The sequence below is a fragment of the Physeter macrocephalus genome, chromosome 9 (genome assembly GCF_002837175.3).
Source record: "Physeter macrocephalus isolate SW-GA chromosome 9, ASM283717v5, whole genome shotgun sequence".
NCBI lineage: Eukaryota > Metazoa > Chordata > Mammalia > Artiodactyla > Physeteridae > Physeter > Physeter macrocephalus.
This window is the reverse complement of record NC_041222.1, coordinates 74,132,801-74,148,268: the sequence shown is the minus strand read 5'-3', so window position 1 is coordinate 74,148,268 and position 15,468 is coordinate 74,132,801. Positions and strand designations below refer to the sequence as shown.

General features: G+C 41.8%; 1 protein-coding gene and 1 non-coding gene across 5 annotated transcripts in view; both read left to right on the top strand.

Annotated features, from left to right (window-relative positions):
* UBAP2 (ubiquitin associated protein 2) overlaps window positions 1–15,468 on the top strand; it is a 135,419-nt gene that overhangs the window by 108,184 nt on the left and 11,767 nt on the right. For all 4 annotated transcript variants that reach the window (XM_024132878.2, XM_028494060.2, XM_055087243.1 and 1 more), the window contains 6 exons: window positions 1,051–1,264; window positions 4,253–4,530; window positions 5,132–5,301; window positions 8,823–9,036; window positions 13,007–13,046; window positions 15,220–15,403. In XM_024132878.2, the coding sequence (XP_023988646.1) occupies window positions 1,051–1,264; window positions 4,253–4,530; window positions 5,132–5,301; window positions 8,823–9,036; window positions 13,007–13,046; window positions 15,220–15,403 (1,100 nt within the window). The remainder of the gene's footprint in view (window positions 1–1,050; window positions 1,265–4,252; window positions 4,531–5,131; window positions 5,302–8,822; window positions 9,037–13,006; window positions 13,047–15,219; window positions 15,404–15,468) is intronic.
* On the top strand, window positions 14,481–14,562 carry LOC112067381 (small nucleolar RNA SNORD121A). Its single transcript, XR_002893244.1, has one exon. It is a non-coding gene; the product is annotated as a small nucleolar RNA SNORD121A (small nucleolar RNA).

The window sequence follows — 15,468 nt, the reverse complement described above, 5'->3', positions numbered from 1 at the left end:
CTGCAGTGGAAGCACGGAATCTTAACCACTGGAATGCCAGGGAAGTCCCTGCAAAGTTATTTTTGACAAAGGACTTAACCTTTCCAGAAACTGAATGATCGTGATAAGTAAAAATGCAGTTGATCTGCCACTGTATGTTGTCTAGTCATAGGCTTTCATTCACATTGGGAGCATATTTGGTGTAGTTAGTCATCTAAACACCTTGAAATAAACACAGCAGTGTCCAGGGAATCTGCTCAATACACAAATACCACCTGTGTAATTCATATCTAATTTTGGAATACGAACTTTTTAAGTAAGTACTGCGACCTGCATCTGATCTTGCAGGATGACCTGATGGCTGATGTCTCTGTGACTAAACCTATTAAAAACATTAAAAAGTTAAAGACTGTATTTTGATTTTCAGGCTTGTCTCTGTTGTTTTATTCATGGTATTTCTCTTTACTTTAAAAAAAGTAGTATTGTGTTTGTGAACTTGTGACATCACTTTTTAAATAAATATCAATTTCTTAAAATCTAGGGAAAATATTCCCCTTCCCTCTAACCTCTTTTTAAAAATAATTAATTAATTAATTTTTGGGGGGCTGCGTTGGGTCTTCGTTGCTGCGCACGGGCTACTCTTTGTTGCGGTGCACGGGCTTTTCTTGTTGTGGAGCATGGGCTCTAGGTGCGTGGGCTTCAGTAGTTGTGGCACGTGGGCTCAGTAGTTGTGGCTCACTGGCTTAGTTGCTCCGCAGCATGTGGGATCTTCCTGGACCAGGGATCGAACCCGTGTCCTCTGCATCGGCAGGTGGATTCTTAACCACGGCGCCACCAGGGAAGCCCCCTCTAACCTCTTATATCAGAATCAGGAAGGACTGTTGGATTTATGTAGTCAGATCTTGTTGCATAGTAATGTTTTCATGTAGTATTTACTCAGATGATTCTTACTAATTCAGAATGTTTTAGGTTATAATTTTTAAAATCCTTGTGAAAATACATGGTGTGTTTTAGAGCCTATTGTAGAAATTCTGTATTGCTGAGGACTTTTGTTTTTCTTTCCCTTTAAAGTCATCCGTCCTTGGTTCAGGATTTGGAGAGCTCACACCTTCCAAAATGGCAAACATCACCAGCTCCCAGATTTTGGACCAGTTGGAAGCTCCGAGTTTGGGCCAGTTTACCACCACCCCCAGTTCACAGCAGAATAATACAAGTCCTCCCACAACTGCTTCTTCTTGGGACCTCAAGCCCTCAGCATCCCAGTCCTCAGTCCTTAGTCATTTTGGTAAGTGTGTATTTTGGTAAGTGTGGTGGTTTGCCCCTAGTGAAGACATGCCGAACATTAGCAGAGCAGGTTGACTTTTGCACACTAATGTGGGTTTGACCAGACATATTTCTTTTTTAGTAGAACTTCTGCAGAGTTGCTGAGTTAAATCAGTCAGCTTGGCATTGTATAAATACCTGCATTTATTTGTTAATATTAGTAGTAGTAGTAAGTACATACCTTGAAGAGATGTGCAAAAGCATGGGAACAGTCATGCAAATATAAGGAAACAACACTTTGAATAAATGCCTAGACAGATTTTTTGAGCTTTATTAGAATAAGAAGGTGGAATGTGGAAAACACTTTAAATCACATCCTCTGGTTGCTTTCTGATTCTAACACATGCGTGTATCCACCATGATTTGGTCCAGACTTAATGTCTGTGGTTTATAATTTAAAGGCATCGTGTGTAAGTTGGATGTTTTCTGGGAGTAAGCTGTACTCCCATAGACTTTGTGACATTAAACTACCATTTCCCACCAACACACACATGCCACAATAGCAGGGGGTTACTTTAACCATAGGGTCAGCTGTCTGGTTTATGTTTAGGGTGTACTGAAAGACATGGAAGCACATATCTCTGCTGAATGAAATGGTTTACTGTTATGGAAGTACCTGAGACTACTCTAGGTTTGAAGTCGTGTCTACCAAGGAATTCACTAAAGATTCAGTGCCCAAGATTTTTACTGGGGGACTGGTTATATGGGCACCCTCCACCTAGTACAAACCAAAATTGTAGAATCCCAGAAGGAAAGCAAGTATTCAACATAAACCACATTGTACAAATAATCGAGGAGCAGAGAATCCCTTTTATCAGTTAGAGTGTAGGCATCCTTTGTCTAGAACATACCAAAATTCCCTGTTCCCAGACAGAAGCTGAGAGCCCATCTGCAAGCTGGCATTTCTGATGGCAGCTATAGGCCTCCTATGTATGTTAACTTTTTTCCGCACACTTAACAGATGAGTGGTGTGACTTTTTAGATTTGAGTGTGCTATTCCCATATTCTTTAAAAGCCTCTCTTCTTTGTACATGCCTCTAATATCAAGCCAAAAATAGATTCATCTATGATGGAAATATACTAAGTCATGGGATGGCAAACCTTCAACTGGATTTGCCACCTGTTTGTGTACGTACACTTTTATAGGAACACAGCCACAGCCATTCATTTCTGTTTTTCCTATAACTACTTTCAATCTACAAAGGCAGAGTTGAGAATTTGCTAACAGATGGCCTTCAGAGCCTAAAATATTTACTGTCTGCTCCTTTGCAGAAAAGGATCGCCAGCCTCTATCCTATATGACAGAGGTAGCATTTCAACTCAGTGGTGGAAAGATGGTTTATTTCTGTTTGGTAACTGGCTGGAAAATGAAGTTGGATCCCTAACTCCCACTCTTGAGCAAAGTGCCAAATGAGTGAAATACCCAAACATAAATAATGAATCTAGAACAATAATAGAGAAAAACATGGGAAGATTTTTATATACTCTGTGTGAGGTAGACCTTTCTAGATATGATAGGAGACACCATAACCAAATGAAGAGACAACCTATGAAAAAAAAAGTCGTATCATAGGCAAAGGGCTACCTTCGTTAATATAAAAACTAACTAAAAATCAAGGAGACCAACAACGAAGTAAAAAAATGGTCAAGAGAGGGTATGGACAGAGTTCATAGGCAAAGAAAACGTAAGTGTATGCAATGATTTTTAGCCAAACATATCATTTTTTAAAAAAATTTATTTACTTTTGGCTGTGTTGGGTCTTCATTGCTGGGCGCGGGTTTTCTCTAGTTGCGGCGAGTGGGGGCTTCCCTTTGTTGTGGTGCACCGGCTTCTCACTGCGGTGGCTTCTCTTGTCGCGGAGCACAGGCTCTAGGCGTGCGGGCTCAGTAGTTGTGGTGCACAGGCTTAGTTGCTCCGCGGCATGTGGGTTCTTCCCGGACCAGGGCTTGAACCCATGTCCCTTGCATTGGCAGGCGAATTCTTAACCACTGAGCCAGAAGGGAAGTCCCGAAACTTATATCATTTTAATTTGTGTCTTTTCTGCCATTTTTCCACCAATCAAACTAGGAAGGATAAAAGTGTGGTATTACAGTATGTTAAAAAGTTTGTGTTCTGTTTATGGAGAGGAATTTTGAAGTGTTTGTCAATTTAAAATATAGTCACTCTTTGAACCAGCAACTGTATTTTAGCAATTGATCCTACAGATATACTTGCACTTGACCAAAATGTCTTACATAAAAATATATTCATTGCAGCATTGTTTTTCATAGCAAGAGATTGCAAAACCTAAAAGTTTATTAATATAGTACTGGTTTTAAAAATCAATACCTATGTATGATGGATTACTTTGTAATTATAAAAATGAAGTAGCTCTTTATACATTAATGTGGAACAGTCTCTGAAAACTAAATGGTTTGTGAGGAAGCAAGATATATGTGTGTTTGTATGTCTCTATGTATATATACTGAAACAGTATATCTGAAGATATTCAGGAAACTGGGTACTATGTCTGCTTCTGTGGATCAAATTTGGGGATGGAGTGGAAGGGTGATTTGTATTCACATCACATTCATGTGTATTTTTGTACCTTTTAGATTTTGTAATATCACATATGTTACTTGCTGAAAAAAAATCAATAAAATAGTTTTCAGAAGTTAATATAAAACACCTATTCCCCACCCCATATGCTTTAGCATAAACTAAATCTCCTCTCTGCATAAGACATTAGCTACAAACCCATTCAGGTGTTCTTTTCAATCTATCATATACCAGTTGTTAAACATTATAGACACACGCACACACCACGTTTGGGATTCAGCTAGAAGACGGTTGGGAGAAACTAGTGATGACAGCAGCCCTTCAGCATCAGTGCTGGTGGAAGAGGGAGCTGTGAGCTCATGTGCCTAAATGATTGATTGTTGCCACCCCCCCCCCACCCCGCCTTCTTAGACTTCAAATCTCAGCCTGAGCCATCCCCTGTTCTTAGCCAACTGAGCCAACGACAGCAGCAGCAGACTCAGGCAGTCACTGTTCCTCCTCCTGGGTTGGAGTCCTTTCCTTCCCAGGTGAAACTCCGAGAGTCAGCACCCAGAGACAGCAGTACCTCCACTGTGAACAAACTTCTGCAGCTTCCCAGCATGACTGTCGAAAACATCGCCGTGTCTGCTCACCAGCCACCGCCTAAACACATCAAACTCCCTAAGCGGCGAATACCTCCAGCTTCTAAGGTGGGTCTTCCATCGTGAAGTCACAGTCCCAAAGATGGACGTATTTTAACACTTAGTTCCTGTGGTATTTTCAAGTACATAGTATACTGCTTTATGAGGACTCGGTCATTTCTGAGCAACTGGGCTAATATAGAGGGAATGGGTTTGTGCTAAGAGACAGGGACTGTCCATTCAAATTACAGGTCTGGCTCAGGAAATCTGATGGTCTTGTGTATTTAACTCAGAGGACCTGCTGTTCTTACGTATTTAGCTGTGTCCTGTAGACAGAGGATGAGTGGTTCATTGACCAGGTAATGCTTTCATTAGAGGCGCCTCTTCTTCACTCATCCTTCACCACAGTCCTCCCCCTTCTCTTTGCTCAAAGAAGCAGTTGGTGGCACTGACCATTCTCCTGTTAACGTTTTAATTTTTCTTTGCTCTGTTCCTTTCTCTCTCTTTAAAAAACAAATCATCTTCCTTTTTCCTTCCTTTCAGCCTTTCACTCCTTGTTCCTCAGGCCTGCCCACAATACCCTGGGAACCCAGTGCTTGTTAGCTTTGTAGGCCTTTGGGACTTGGAATCTCTGACCTCTGTTGCTGACATCATGGTTTTGCTTTTTCAGATCCCAGCTTCTGCAGTGGAAATGCCTGGTTCAGCAGATGTCACAGGATTAAATGTCCAGTTTGGCGCCTTGGAATTTGGATCAGAACCTTCTCTCTCTGAATTTGGATCAGCTGCAAGCAGTGAAAATAGTAGCCAGATTCCCATTAGCTTGTATTCGAAATCTTTAAGGTATACAACTTCCCACTTCTCTCTCCGGTTTTGACTGAATTAAGTCCTTTGCAAAGTAAAACAAAATAGAGCCTAAGAAATCACCTGGTGGAGAAGAGACACCCTGTAGTGATGGGTTTGTGCCTTCATCACCAGTATCTAATTACAGAACATTTCTTCCATCACCCTAAAAAGAAATCCTGTGCCTGTTAGCAGTCACTCCCAATTTCCCCCTTCCCCTATCCCCTGGAAACCAGTAATCTGCCTCTGAATTTGCCTGTTCTGGACACTGCACATAACTAGAAAAATGCAATAAGTGGCCTTTTGTATCTGACTTCTTTCACTTTAGCATAATGTTTTCAAGAGTCATCCATGTTATAGTGTGTATGCATTTTGTTTACAAATAATATTTCATTTTGCAGATACATCACGTTTAGTTTATTCATTCATTAGTTTATGGACATTTGGTTGCATCCACTTTTTGGCTATTATAAATCATGCTGCTGTGAAAATTCAGTTAAAAATTTTGCGTGCTTTAATTTCTTTTGGATATATACCTAGGAATTGCTGGATCATATGGTAACATATTTAACTACTTGAGGAGCTGTCAAACTTTTCCCACAGAGGCTGCAGCATTTACATTCCTACCAGTAGTTTATGAGGGATGCAGTTTCTATACATCTTTGTCAACACTTATTTTCTTTCAGTGGAATATTTTATAAATAGAGAATCCCAGATTTTAGATTCTATTTTATTAAATTTTTTACTTTCTAGAGCCAAAATCTGATAATTGCTTGAGTTCCCTTATCTAAGGATGGACTCACAATATCTGGATTCCTTAAAGATTCTTAAGGATCCTTAAAGGTGTCACCCTGCCTGTCAATTAAATTAGGTGGGTCTAATTTGGGAGCGGGGAGGGGTGGTTGTTTTGAATCTTCAGTTGCATCATTTAAATAATGCAGTAGTAACTGTGATTAAAAACCTTCCAACAAACAAAAGCCCAGGACCAGATGGCTTCACAGGTGAATTCTATCAAACATTTAGAGAAGAGCTAACATCTATCCTTCTCAAACTCTTCCAAAATATAGCAGAGGGAGGAACACTCGACAAACCCACAGCCAACATCGTTCTCAATGGTGAAAAACTGAAACCATATCCTCTAAGATCAGGAACAAGACAAGGTTGCCCACTCTCACTGCTGTTATTCAACATAGTTTTGGAAGTTTTAATCACAGCAGTCAGAGAAGAAAAAGAAGTAAAAGGATTCCAAATCAGAAAAGAAGAAGTAAAACTGTCACTGTTTGCAGATGACATGATACTACACGTGAGAATCCTAAAGATGCCACCAGAAAACTACTAGAGCTAATCAATGAATTTGGTAAAGTAGCAGGATACAAAATTAATGCACAGAAATCTCTTGCGTTTCTATACACTAACGACAAAAAACCTGAAAGACAAATTAAGCAAACAACCTCATTTACCATTGCAACAAAAAGAATACAATACCTAGGAATAAACCTTCCTGAGGAGACAAAAGACCTGTATGCAGAAAACTATAAGACACTGATGGAAGAAATTAAAGATGATACAAACAGATGGAGAGATATATCATGTTCTTGGATTAGAAGAATCAACATTGTGAAAATGACTATACTACCCAAAGCAATCTACAGATTCAGTGCAATCCCTATCAAGCTACCAATGGCATTTTTCATAGAACTAGAAACAAAAAGTTTTACAATGTTTATGGAAACGCAAAAGACCCCAAATAGCCAAAGCAACCTTTTTTTTTTTTTTTTTAATATATTTATTTGTTTTTGGCTGCATTGGGTCTTCGTTCCTGCTTGCGGGCTTTCTCTAGTTGCGATGAATGGGGGCTACTCTTCATTGCGGTGCACAGGCTTCTCATTGCGGTGGCCTCTCCTGTCGCAGAGCACAGGCTCCAGGTGTGCGGGCTTCAGTAGTTGTGGCATGTGGGCTCAGTAGTTGTGGCGCGCAGGCTCTAGAGCGCAGGCTCAGTAGTTCTGGTGCACGGGCTTAGTTGCTCTGCGGCATGTGGGATCTTCCCGGACCAGGGCTCAAACCCGTGTCCCCTGCATTGACAGGCAGACTTCCAACCACTGCGCCACCAGGGAAGCCCCGCAAAGCAATCTTGAGAAGGAAAAATGGAGCTGGAGGAATCAGGCTCCCTGACTTTAGATTATACTACAAATCTACGGTAATCAAGACAGTATGGTACTGGCACAAAAACAGAAAGATAGATCAGTGGAACAGGGTAGAAAGCCCAGAGATAAACCCACACACATATGGTCACCTAATTTATGACAAAGGAAGCAAGAATATACAATGGAGAAAAGACAGCCTCTTCAATAAGTGGTGCTGGGAAAACTGGACAGCTACATGTAAAAGGAATGAAATTAGAACACTTCCTAACACCATACACAAAAATAAACTCAAAATGGATTAGAGACCTAAATGTAAGACTGGACACTATAAAACTCTTAGAGGAAAACATAGGCCGAACATTCTGACATAAATCACAGCAAGATCCTTTTTGACCCACCTCCTAGAGAAATGGAAGTAAAAACAAAAATAAACACATGGGACCTAATGAAACTTAAAAGCTTTTGCACAACAGAGGAAACATAAGACGAAAAGGCAACCCTCAGAATGGGAGAAAAATATTCGCAAACGAAGCAACTGACAAAGGATTAATCTCCAAAATATACAAGCAGCTCAATGTCAAAAAAGCAAACAACCCAATGCAAAAATGGGAATAATACCTAAATAGACATTTCTCCAAAGAAGATATACAGATTGCATGCAAAAATGGGTGTAAGACCTAAATAGACATTTCTCCAAAGAAGATATACAGATTGCCAACAAACACATGAAAGGATGCTCAACATCACTAATCATTAGAGAAGTGTAAATCAAAACCACAATGAGGTATCACTTCACACTGATCAGAATGGCCATCATCAAAAAATATATAAACGTTCTTCAGAACCTAGGGGCAGGACAGGAATAAAGACACAGATGTAGAGAATGGACTTGAGGACCCGGGGAGGGGGACAGGTAAGAAACTGGGGCGAAGTGAGAGAGTGGCATGGACTTACATATACTACCAAATGTAAAACAGATAGCTAGTGGGAAGCAGCCACATAGCACAGGACTATCAGCTCGGTGCTTTGTGACCACCTAGAGGGGTGGGAGGGAAACAGAAGAGGGAGAAGGTGTTGGGGATATATGTGTATATGTATAGCTGATTCACTTTGTTATACAGCAGAAACTAACACACCATTGTAAAGCAATTATACTCCAATGAAGATGTTACAAAAAAATAAAAAGTAATGCAGATGATCCTGTATTGGATCCTGCACGAGAAAAATAAATAAATAAATAATGCAGTAGTATAAATTTGTAGTTACAGATATGTTTATTTAATTTAGAATATGACAATAAAGAGATGAAATCACTCTACTTCATGAAAACCTGTAAAGTGACACAAATTTATGTCTCATGTCTTTTATTCTTTGTAGTGACTCTTTGAATACCTCCCTAGCAGTGACCAGTGCAGTGCAAAACTCCACCCACACAACTTCAGTCATTACCTCCTCCAGCCTGACCAGCTCATCGCTGAGCTCCACTAGTCCCGTAACAACGTCTTCCTCCTACGACCAGAGTTCTGTGCATGACAGGAGTGCATACCAAAGCTCTATGAGTCCATCGGAGTCAGCTCCAGGAACCATCACGGTTAGTGGTGTTTCCGGTTTCTCCTCATAGGAAGTCCTATTTGGAGCTCAGTGTGTAGTTGGGAAATCTAGCTTTTTGGCTAAGATTTCCTTTTAGAAATGGCTAACCTTTTAAGTAGAATGTGTATAGTTTGTTGGATTTGCCATTAGTGGCCATCTCGTTTGAAACCTGTGTTTCAAGCACCCTTGCGCAAGGATTGTGTGAATGGACCCAGACACTTGGTATAAGGATAGTGTAAGGATATACCTACCCTGAGTTGTTCAGAGCAGCTTGGATGGGGTAGGCAGGGACTATAGTCTGTAATATTTCACTTTCCTGTAAGGCAAAGACATTCAAGCACTACAGCAAGAGCTACTTTAAAGAGTGGATGAGAACATGAAAATAATGAAAACAATTGAATTGGCATAGCAGAAATTTGGGTACGTTGTCTTTTCTTAGGTTTCCTTCTGAGATTCTGAGGAAATATTTATACGTATCAACTTAAGAGATTTTTCCTCCCTTCCTTTTCCATCTTTCATGTTAGATGTTTTCCTCAAATGTCTGGTGATTCCAGGCTGCCCACTTGACACTAAAAGGCTAACTGCCTGTGGTGGTAGGTTGTTGGATGTGGGCTTTCGTGAGGGACAGTGTGGGCGGCCGTTTCTCTAGGGGTGGGGAGTTCCTTCATCAGCCCCTGTGGGCCTTTTCTCTTGAGTTTGTTAGGATTCTCCAGGGACTGTTCTTCTAGTCTCTTCCCTGTAGGGCCTATACTTGTCTGTTAGTGTCTTAAGAGCCTAGTGCAGATAGAAGGCTGCCGTTGGAATAATTTGTTTTGTCTGCATTGACTTAATCTGTGTTTTTTTTGTAGTACTCCTTGCCATGTGTTACCCTCTTGATGAAGTTTAGAGCCTGTGGGAGAAGGTGGAAGGGGGCATTCACCCTGCTGTACAGAGTTTAAAACATTTCTCCTATGTTTAGCCCTACCTCCATACCCACTTCCAAAGTTATGTGATATATATAAGTACTGAGTTGCTTGATGTGGTTCTTTGATGTAAGTTGAGTGGTTTTCTGGTTTTCCCTACTAGTTGCTTATGATTTGGCTTTACCCGGTCAGCTAAGTCAGAGTTACTCTCTGGCATCTGCTTTCTACTGTACAAAATTTTGTTGCTCTCATTTTCCACCTGTATTTGCCTTTCTTGGTTTACATTTTTTAAAAGCCGTGTATTCTTCATATATCTTCTTTAAGAAGTTTATTTTTGTGATTTCCGACATGGAAACCACTAGCCACCTGTCGTAGTTTATTTAAATTAAATACACAATTAAAAGTTCAGTTTCTCAGACACACCACATTTTAATGCTCACTGTCTAGATATGGTTAGTCACTACAATATGAGACCAAGCACACACAGACAGTATTTCCATTATCGCAGAATATTCTGTTCCCGGGCTTCCCTGGTGGCGCAGTGGTTAAGAATCCGCCTGCCAATGCAGAGGACACAGGTTTGAGCCCTGGTCCGGGAAGATCTCACATGCCGCGGAGCAGCTAAGCCCGTGCGCCACAATTACTGAGCCTGCACTCTAGAGCCCACGAGCCACAACTACTGAGCCTGCGTGCCACAGCTTCTGAAGCCCGCGTGTGCCTAGAGCCCATGTTCCGCAACAATAGAAGCCACCTCTATGAGAAGCCCGCGCACCGCAACAAAGAGGAGCCCCAGCTCACCACAACTAGAGACAGCCAGCGTGCAGCAACAAAGACCCAATGCAGCCAAAAATAAATAATTTTTTTTTAAAGAAAGAGTACTCCGTTGCCTTGGAACATGCTGGTCTATAGTTTCTAAAACATAAATCAGTCTGTGTGCTTAAATCTGTCATCTCCATGACATCTCAGTTCCAGCTCTAACTTTACCTCTTGTTCTGCTTGTCCGTATCACTGTTCACCTCGTTTCTTGCTCAGCTAATTGAACCAGATTTCTGATCTCTCCCGATCATCTGATACTTTATTTTTGTTCCCACCATGCTTCTGCCTAGAATTTCCCCCATCCCAAATAATATGGCTCCTTTGTTGTGTCAATTTGTCCATTGTTTGTGGAGTTTTTTGGTTTTCTTTATAATATTTTTTAATCGACGTATAGTTAATTTACAATGTTGTGTTAGTTTCAGGTATACAGCAAAGTGATTCAGTTATACACATATATTCTTTTTTAGATTCTTTCCCATTATAGATTATTATAAGATATTGAATATAGTTCCTTGTGCTATACAGTAGGATCTTGTTGTTCCGTTGTTTGTATTTAAAAATGATTTTCTAGGGACTTCCCTGGTTGTCCAGTGGCTAAGACTCCACGCTGCCGATGTAGGGGGCCCGGGTTCAATCCCTGGTCAGGGAACTGACCAGAGATCACATGCTTGCAACTAAGATACCACATGCCCACAACTAAGACCTGGCACAGCCAAATAAATTTAAAAAATGATTTTCTAGGTGGGATGAAGTGTTCCTAAGGTATGATGGCAGCTGCTTCGTTCCCCTTTTCTATTTTTCTTTTTGTCTGGTGTAGTTTTGAGAAGACTTTGTATGTCAGGGTTTGTGCTGTCTTGGCTGCACATGCTTGATGTCATGTGTATGTATTTACTGAGTAGTGAACCCCTGTTGAGAGGGAGGCAAAAGAATAGAACTTTGATTGCTCTCCACCTATCTTTGTATACTGGTGTTTCCCATTCTCTGACTTCAGTCTTTTAACTCTTGTTTTGTTTTTCCCTAGCAGTTCTGTTTTATTGTCTACATTTCTTGTAAATAATCTCTCTTTTAAAAAAAAAATTATTTATTTATTTTTGGGCTGCGTTGGGTCTTCGTTTCTGTGCGAGGGCTCTCTCTAGTTGCGGCGAACGGGGGCCACTCTTCTTCACGGTGCGTGGGCCTCACTATCGTGGCCTCTCTTGTTGTGGGGCTCAGGCTCTGGAGCACAGGCTCAGTAGTTGTGGCTCACGGGCCCAGCCGCTCCGCGGCATGTGGGATCCTCCCAGACCAGGGCTCGAACCCGTGTCCCCTGCATTGGCAGGTGGACTCTCAACCACTGCGCCACCAGGGAAGCCCAGTCTCATTGTTTTAAGACTAAAATGTGTTGTAAATAAGATTTTATGAGCAGAAATTGTACTGGATTTTGGTTAAGGCAGAGTCAAAAGCTATAAGGTTTGTCTTTTTTTTTTTTTTAGTAGTTTTGACATTTGTGAGAAGGTCATTTCCTCAGCTTCCTTCTCCCATCCAGGACCAGTGTCTGAGCCCTGTAGGTTCCAGTGTCAATCACTCTTTGCCAGGTCTCCCCGCCCAGTCTGTGGAAGTAAAGTTTTCCTTGTGAGGATGCCTCCTCCTGTGAGAAGGTTCCAGTGAAGTGCTTTATGGTTAACTCAAACCAGTTGTTTTCAGATTCTTTTCTTTTTGGGACTGACTAACAAACAGTCCTAACTCACTCTTTCCCCACCCAGTTCAGAAAAAACGTGTTTCAAAGTAACGTCTTTCTCTGAGAACCATTTTGTTAATAATATAAAATATGATAATTCCTTGTATGAAAGTTATCTTTGTTATAATTTGGAAACATTTTCTTTCTTGTATGGGGGGTACTCAGGAGACAGAATATGCTTGAGACAGAAAGGCTTGTGGTGATTTCAATATAATGAGAATTCCTAAGTCCTTCCTACGGCTTAATAATTTTTAGGACTGTTTCATTGCTTCCTGTGCTTTCGGTCTTATGTTTTATCCTTGTTACTTCCTTAAATACCCAGTTTGTTTTAAAAAAAAAAAGTCAGCTTGTTGAGATTTATTAAGAATTTGTTGTATTGCCTCTCCTTTTATTAAGAAACAAAACAAAATAGGCCATAGTTCTTTGCTTAATTCATAATGCTTCATATGTTTGTGGCTAAATCCCATAGAAAGTCTTCTAGGTTGTCATTTGATTTTGCGGGTTTACTTACTTACTTTCTTTTCTCTTTCTTATAGAATGGACATGGTGGTAGTCGAAGTCAGCAGACAGTAGACAGTAAGTATATGAGCTAACTATTCTTGTCGTGGCTGGTGGAAACCACAGAGAGAAAAAGAGCATAGCTAATGTGATAGGAAAATTATTGGCCAATGGCTAATTCTGCAAAAATAGTCCTTTTACATTTTTTCTGAGAGCTGTGTCTGATCCATCGTTGGCATCATTTCTTTGGGTTTAGAGTTTAGCTAGAGATTCCCCGTGACCAGGTTGTAGCTGATGGTATTATTAGAAATGTTATATCCACAGCAAGAAGGAGGTGTTGTATTATTCTGCCCTTGTCAGACTGCACCCCCAAGTGTAGCATGTAGGCTGGATTTAAAAGATGCTTTGCTCAGAGGCCCAGGTTCCAGGATGCTCAGAGGGCTCTCACTTCAATAATGTGAAAGACATTTAAAGCAGAAATTGGTATGCTAGTTCAGGAAAGACATTGTGAGGAAGTGAGATAAAATGTTGCTCACTATAAACACTTGGGAGAAAAGGAGGGGGCCCTCCACACCCAGCACAGCTCAGTGATCACTGGAGATAGTGTAGGTGAATCCCCATTAGTTGTTTCCTTTGTTCTTAGCTAATTTATCTATGGTTATGATCATAATCTAAAATGAAACTGATTTTCATTCATCATTCAGTAAAGCAAATGGGTATCCACTATCGGTATGGAAGTCAAAAAGACCCTCTTTATTTAGGAATTTTTGGAGAGTGGCCGTGGGATTTTGCCAGACCAGGAGTGGGCCTCAGTGGGAATTGAAATGACACATGTGATTTACCCAGAGTTGGGTTTGGTGTTTCTGGGCCGCCAGAGCAGCAGATAATGTGGGTAGCTCTGAGAACATTGGATGTCACAGGAAGTGTGAATTCCACAAGCCGTGGTGGGAAGTTTCTTTTGTCCAGGCATGGGGTCGAGAGCATATAGAGGTGTACTGAAGATTTTAAGTGAGATAATGAGATGTGAAATGTCTGTAAAACATAGTGCACGTTTTAGATAGGTTTTTATCTCCTGTGCTCTCTTCTCCAACCATCTCTCTCTCACTCTCTCTCTTTCTCTCACTCTCTCTCTCTCTCTCTCTCTGTCTCTCTCTCTCTCTCTCTCACACACACACACACACACACACACACACTCAAATTCATACAAACACACGTTCTTTGAGAGGCTTTCTGTGAACCTGTCATTAACGTGATCCGACACTCAGGGAGGTGAGTTTGGGGCCAGGGACATCTATGGTGGGTTTATCTAGTTTCTGTAAGAACAGGTGTCATTTGGGAAGGACTGTCAGTAAAAAACAAGCCTCAGGGGTGTGAAGACCACTCTTAAGAACTGACTGTGCTGTGTTGCCCTGTTGCTACCTGTTCTGGTTTTCGAGCTGTCCTCATTTAGAGACTAGTGTGTGTCCCCTGGACTCCCAGGGCCTCCTGAGGAAAGGTGCTGCCTCCTCCTAACTGGAAAAGACACTGATGCTTTATTTCCAAGCACATATCTGAGTGGTATGTGTGGATGGCACTAAAACTGAGTCTTTTCTGCAGCTAGGATTGATCGCATTCATGCTCTTCCGAAAGCCTAACACATGCGTTTGTGTGCTCTGAGGTCTGTTCTGTTCAAGCACACGCGAAGGAAGTGCTCACTGCGCTTTTGAAAGTAGGTGTGGACAGCAGGGGTGTCTTCTGCAGATTTTAGGCCTGTGTAGATCTCCACAGTATATGTACCCTGGGCTCTCAACCCCTTCCTGCCCTAAACTGTCTGTGACCTTTCACAAAGTCAGCCTGATTTGATACTCATTTGATAGAAGCAGACCTAACCCCTGGGTGGTTCGCCTACCAGATTTTCACTGTCCCTTGCTGTGCTCGTGTTGTAACTGTATTTGTCAATCTTAGAGCCTCTTTCCCTTTCTGGGTGTGGCTCAGGGTCGGGTTCCTTTAGTTGGGAGGATTATGTTCACCCCAGAGGGGCCGTGTATGCTGGTAAAGATGTCCTTTCCCTCCTTGCCTGGGGCCTGTGTTCTGACAGTCCTCTCCATAGTCACAGCAGACAGAGAAGGGCCTACCTGCAGCATGCTTGCGCATTTTCCCCAGGGGTGTAACTTTGTATATGTCTCAACTGAGCCTGACGTGTCACAAAACATTGAGCATATTTCTGATACTCACGGTTGGTTCTGGCGCTAAACAGATCTGTTTCTTACAGCTCCTTCACCTGTTCCAGCTCCAAAGACAACAGACCCTCCCTCTGCCCTCCCATCCGTGGGCTCCCTGCCCAGCACCACCTCCTGCACTCCGCTTCTGCCCTCTGCACCCCAGCACACTGCCGCTCTGCCCTCCTTGTCCCAGCCTGGTGACCTGTCCAGCAGCCCCCTCTCTCAGCTTAGCAGGTATGTGGAAAATACGGGCCCAGAGTCCGAGGCACACGGGGGCGAAGTCCTTGAGCCCTTCTACA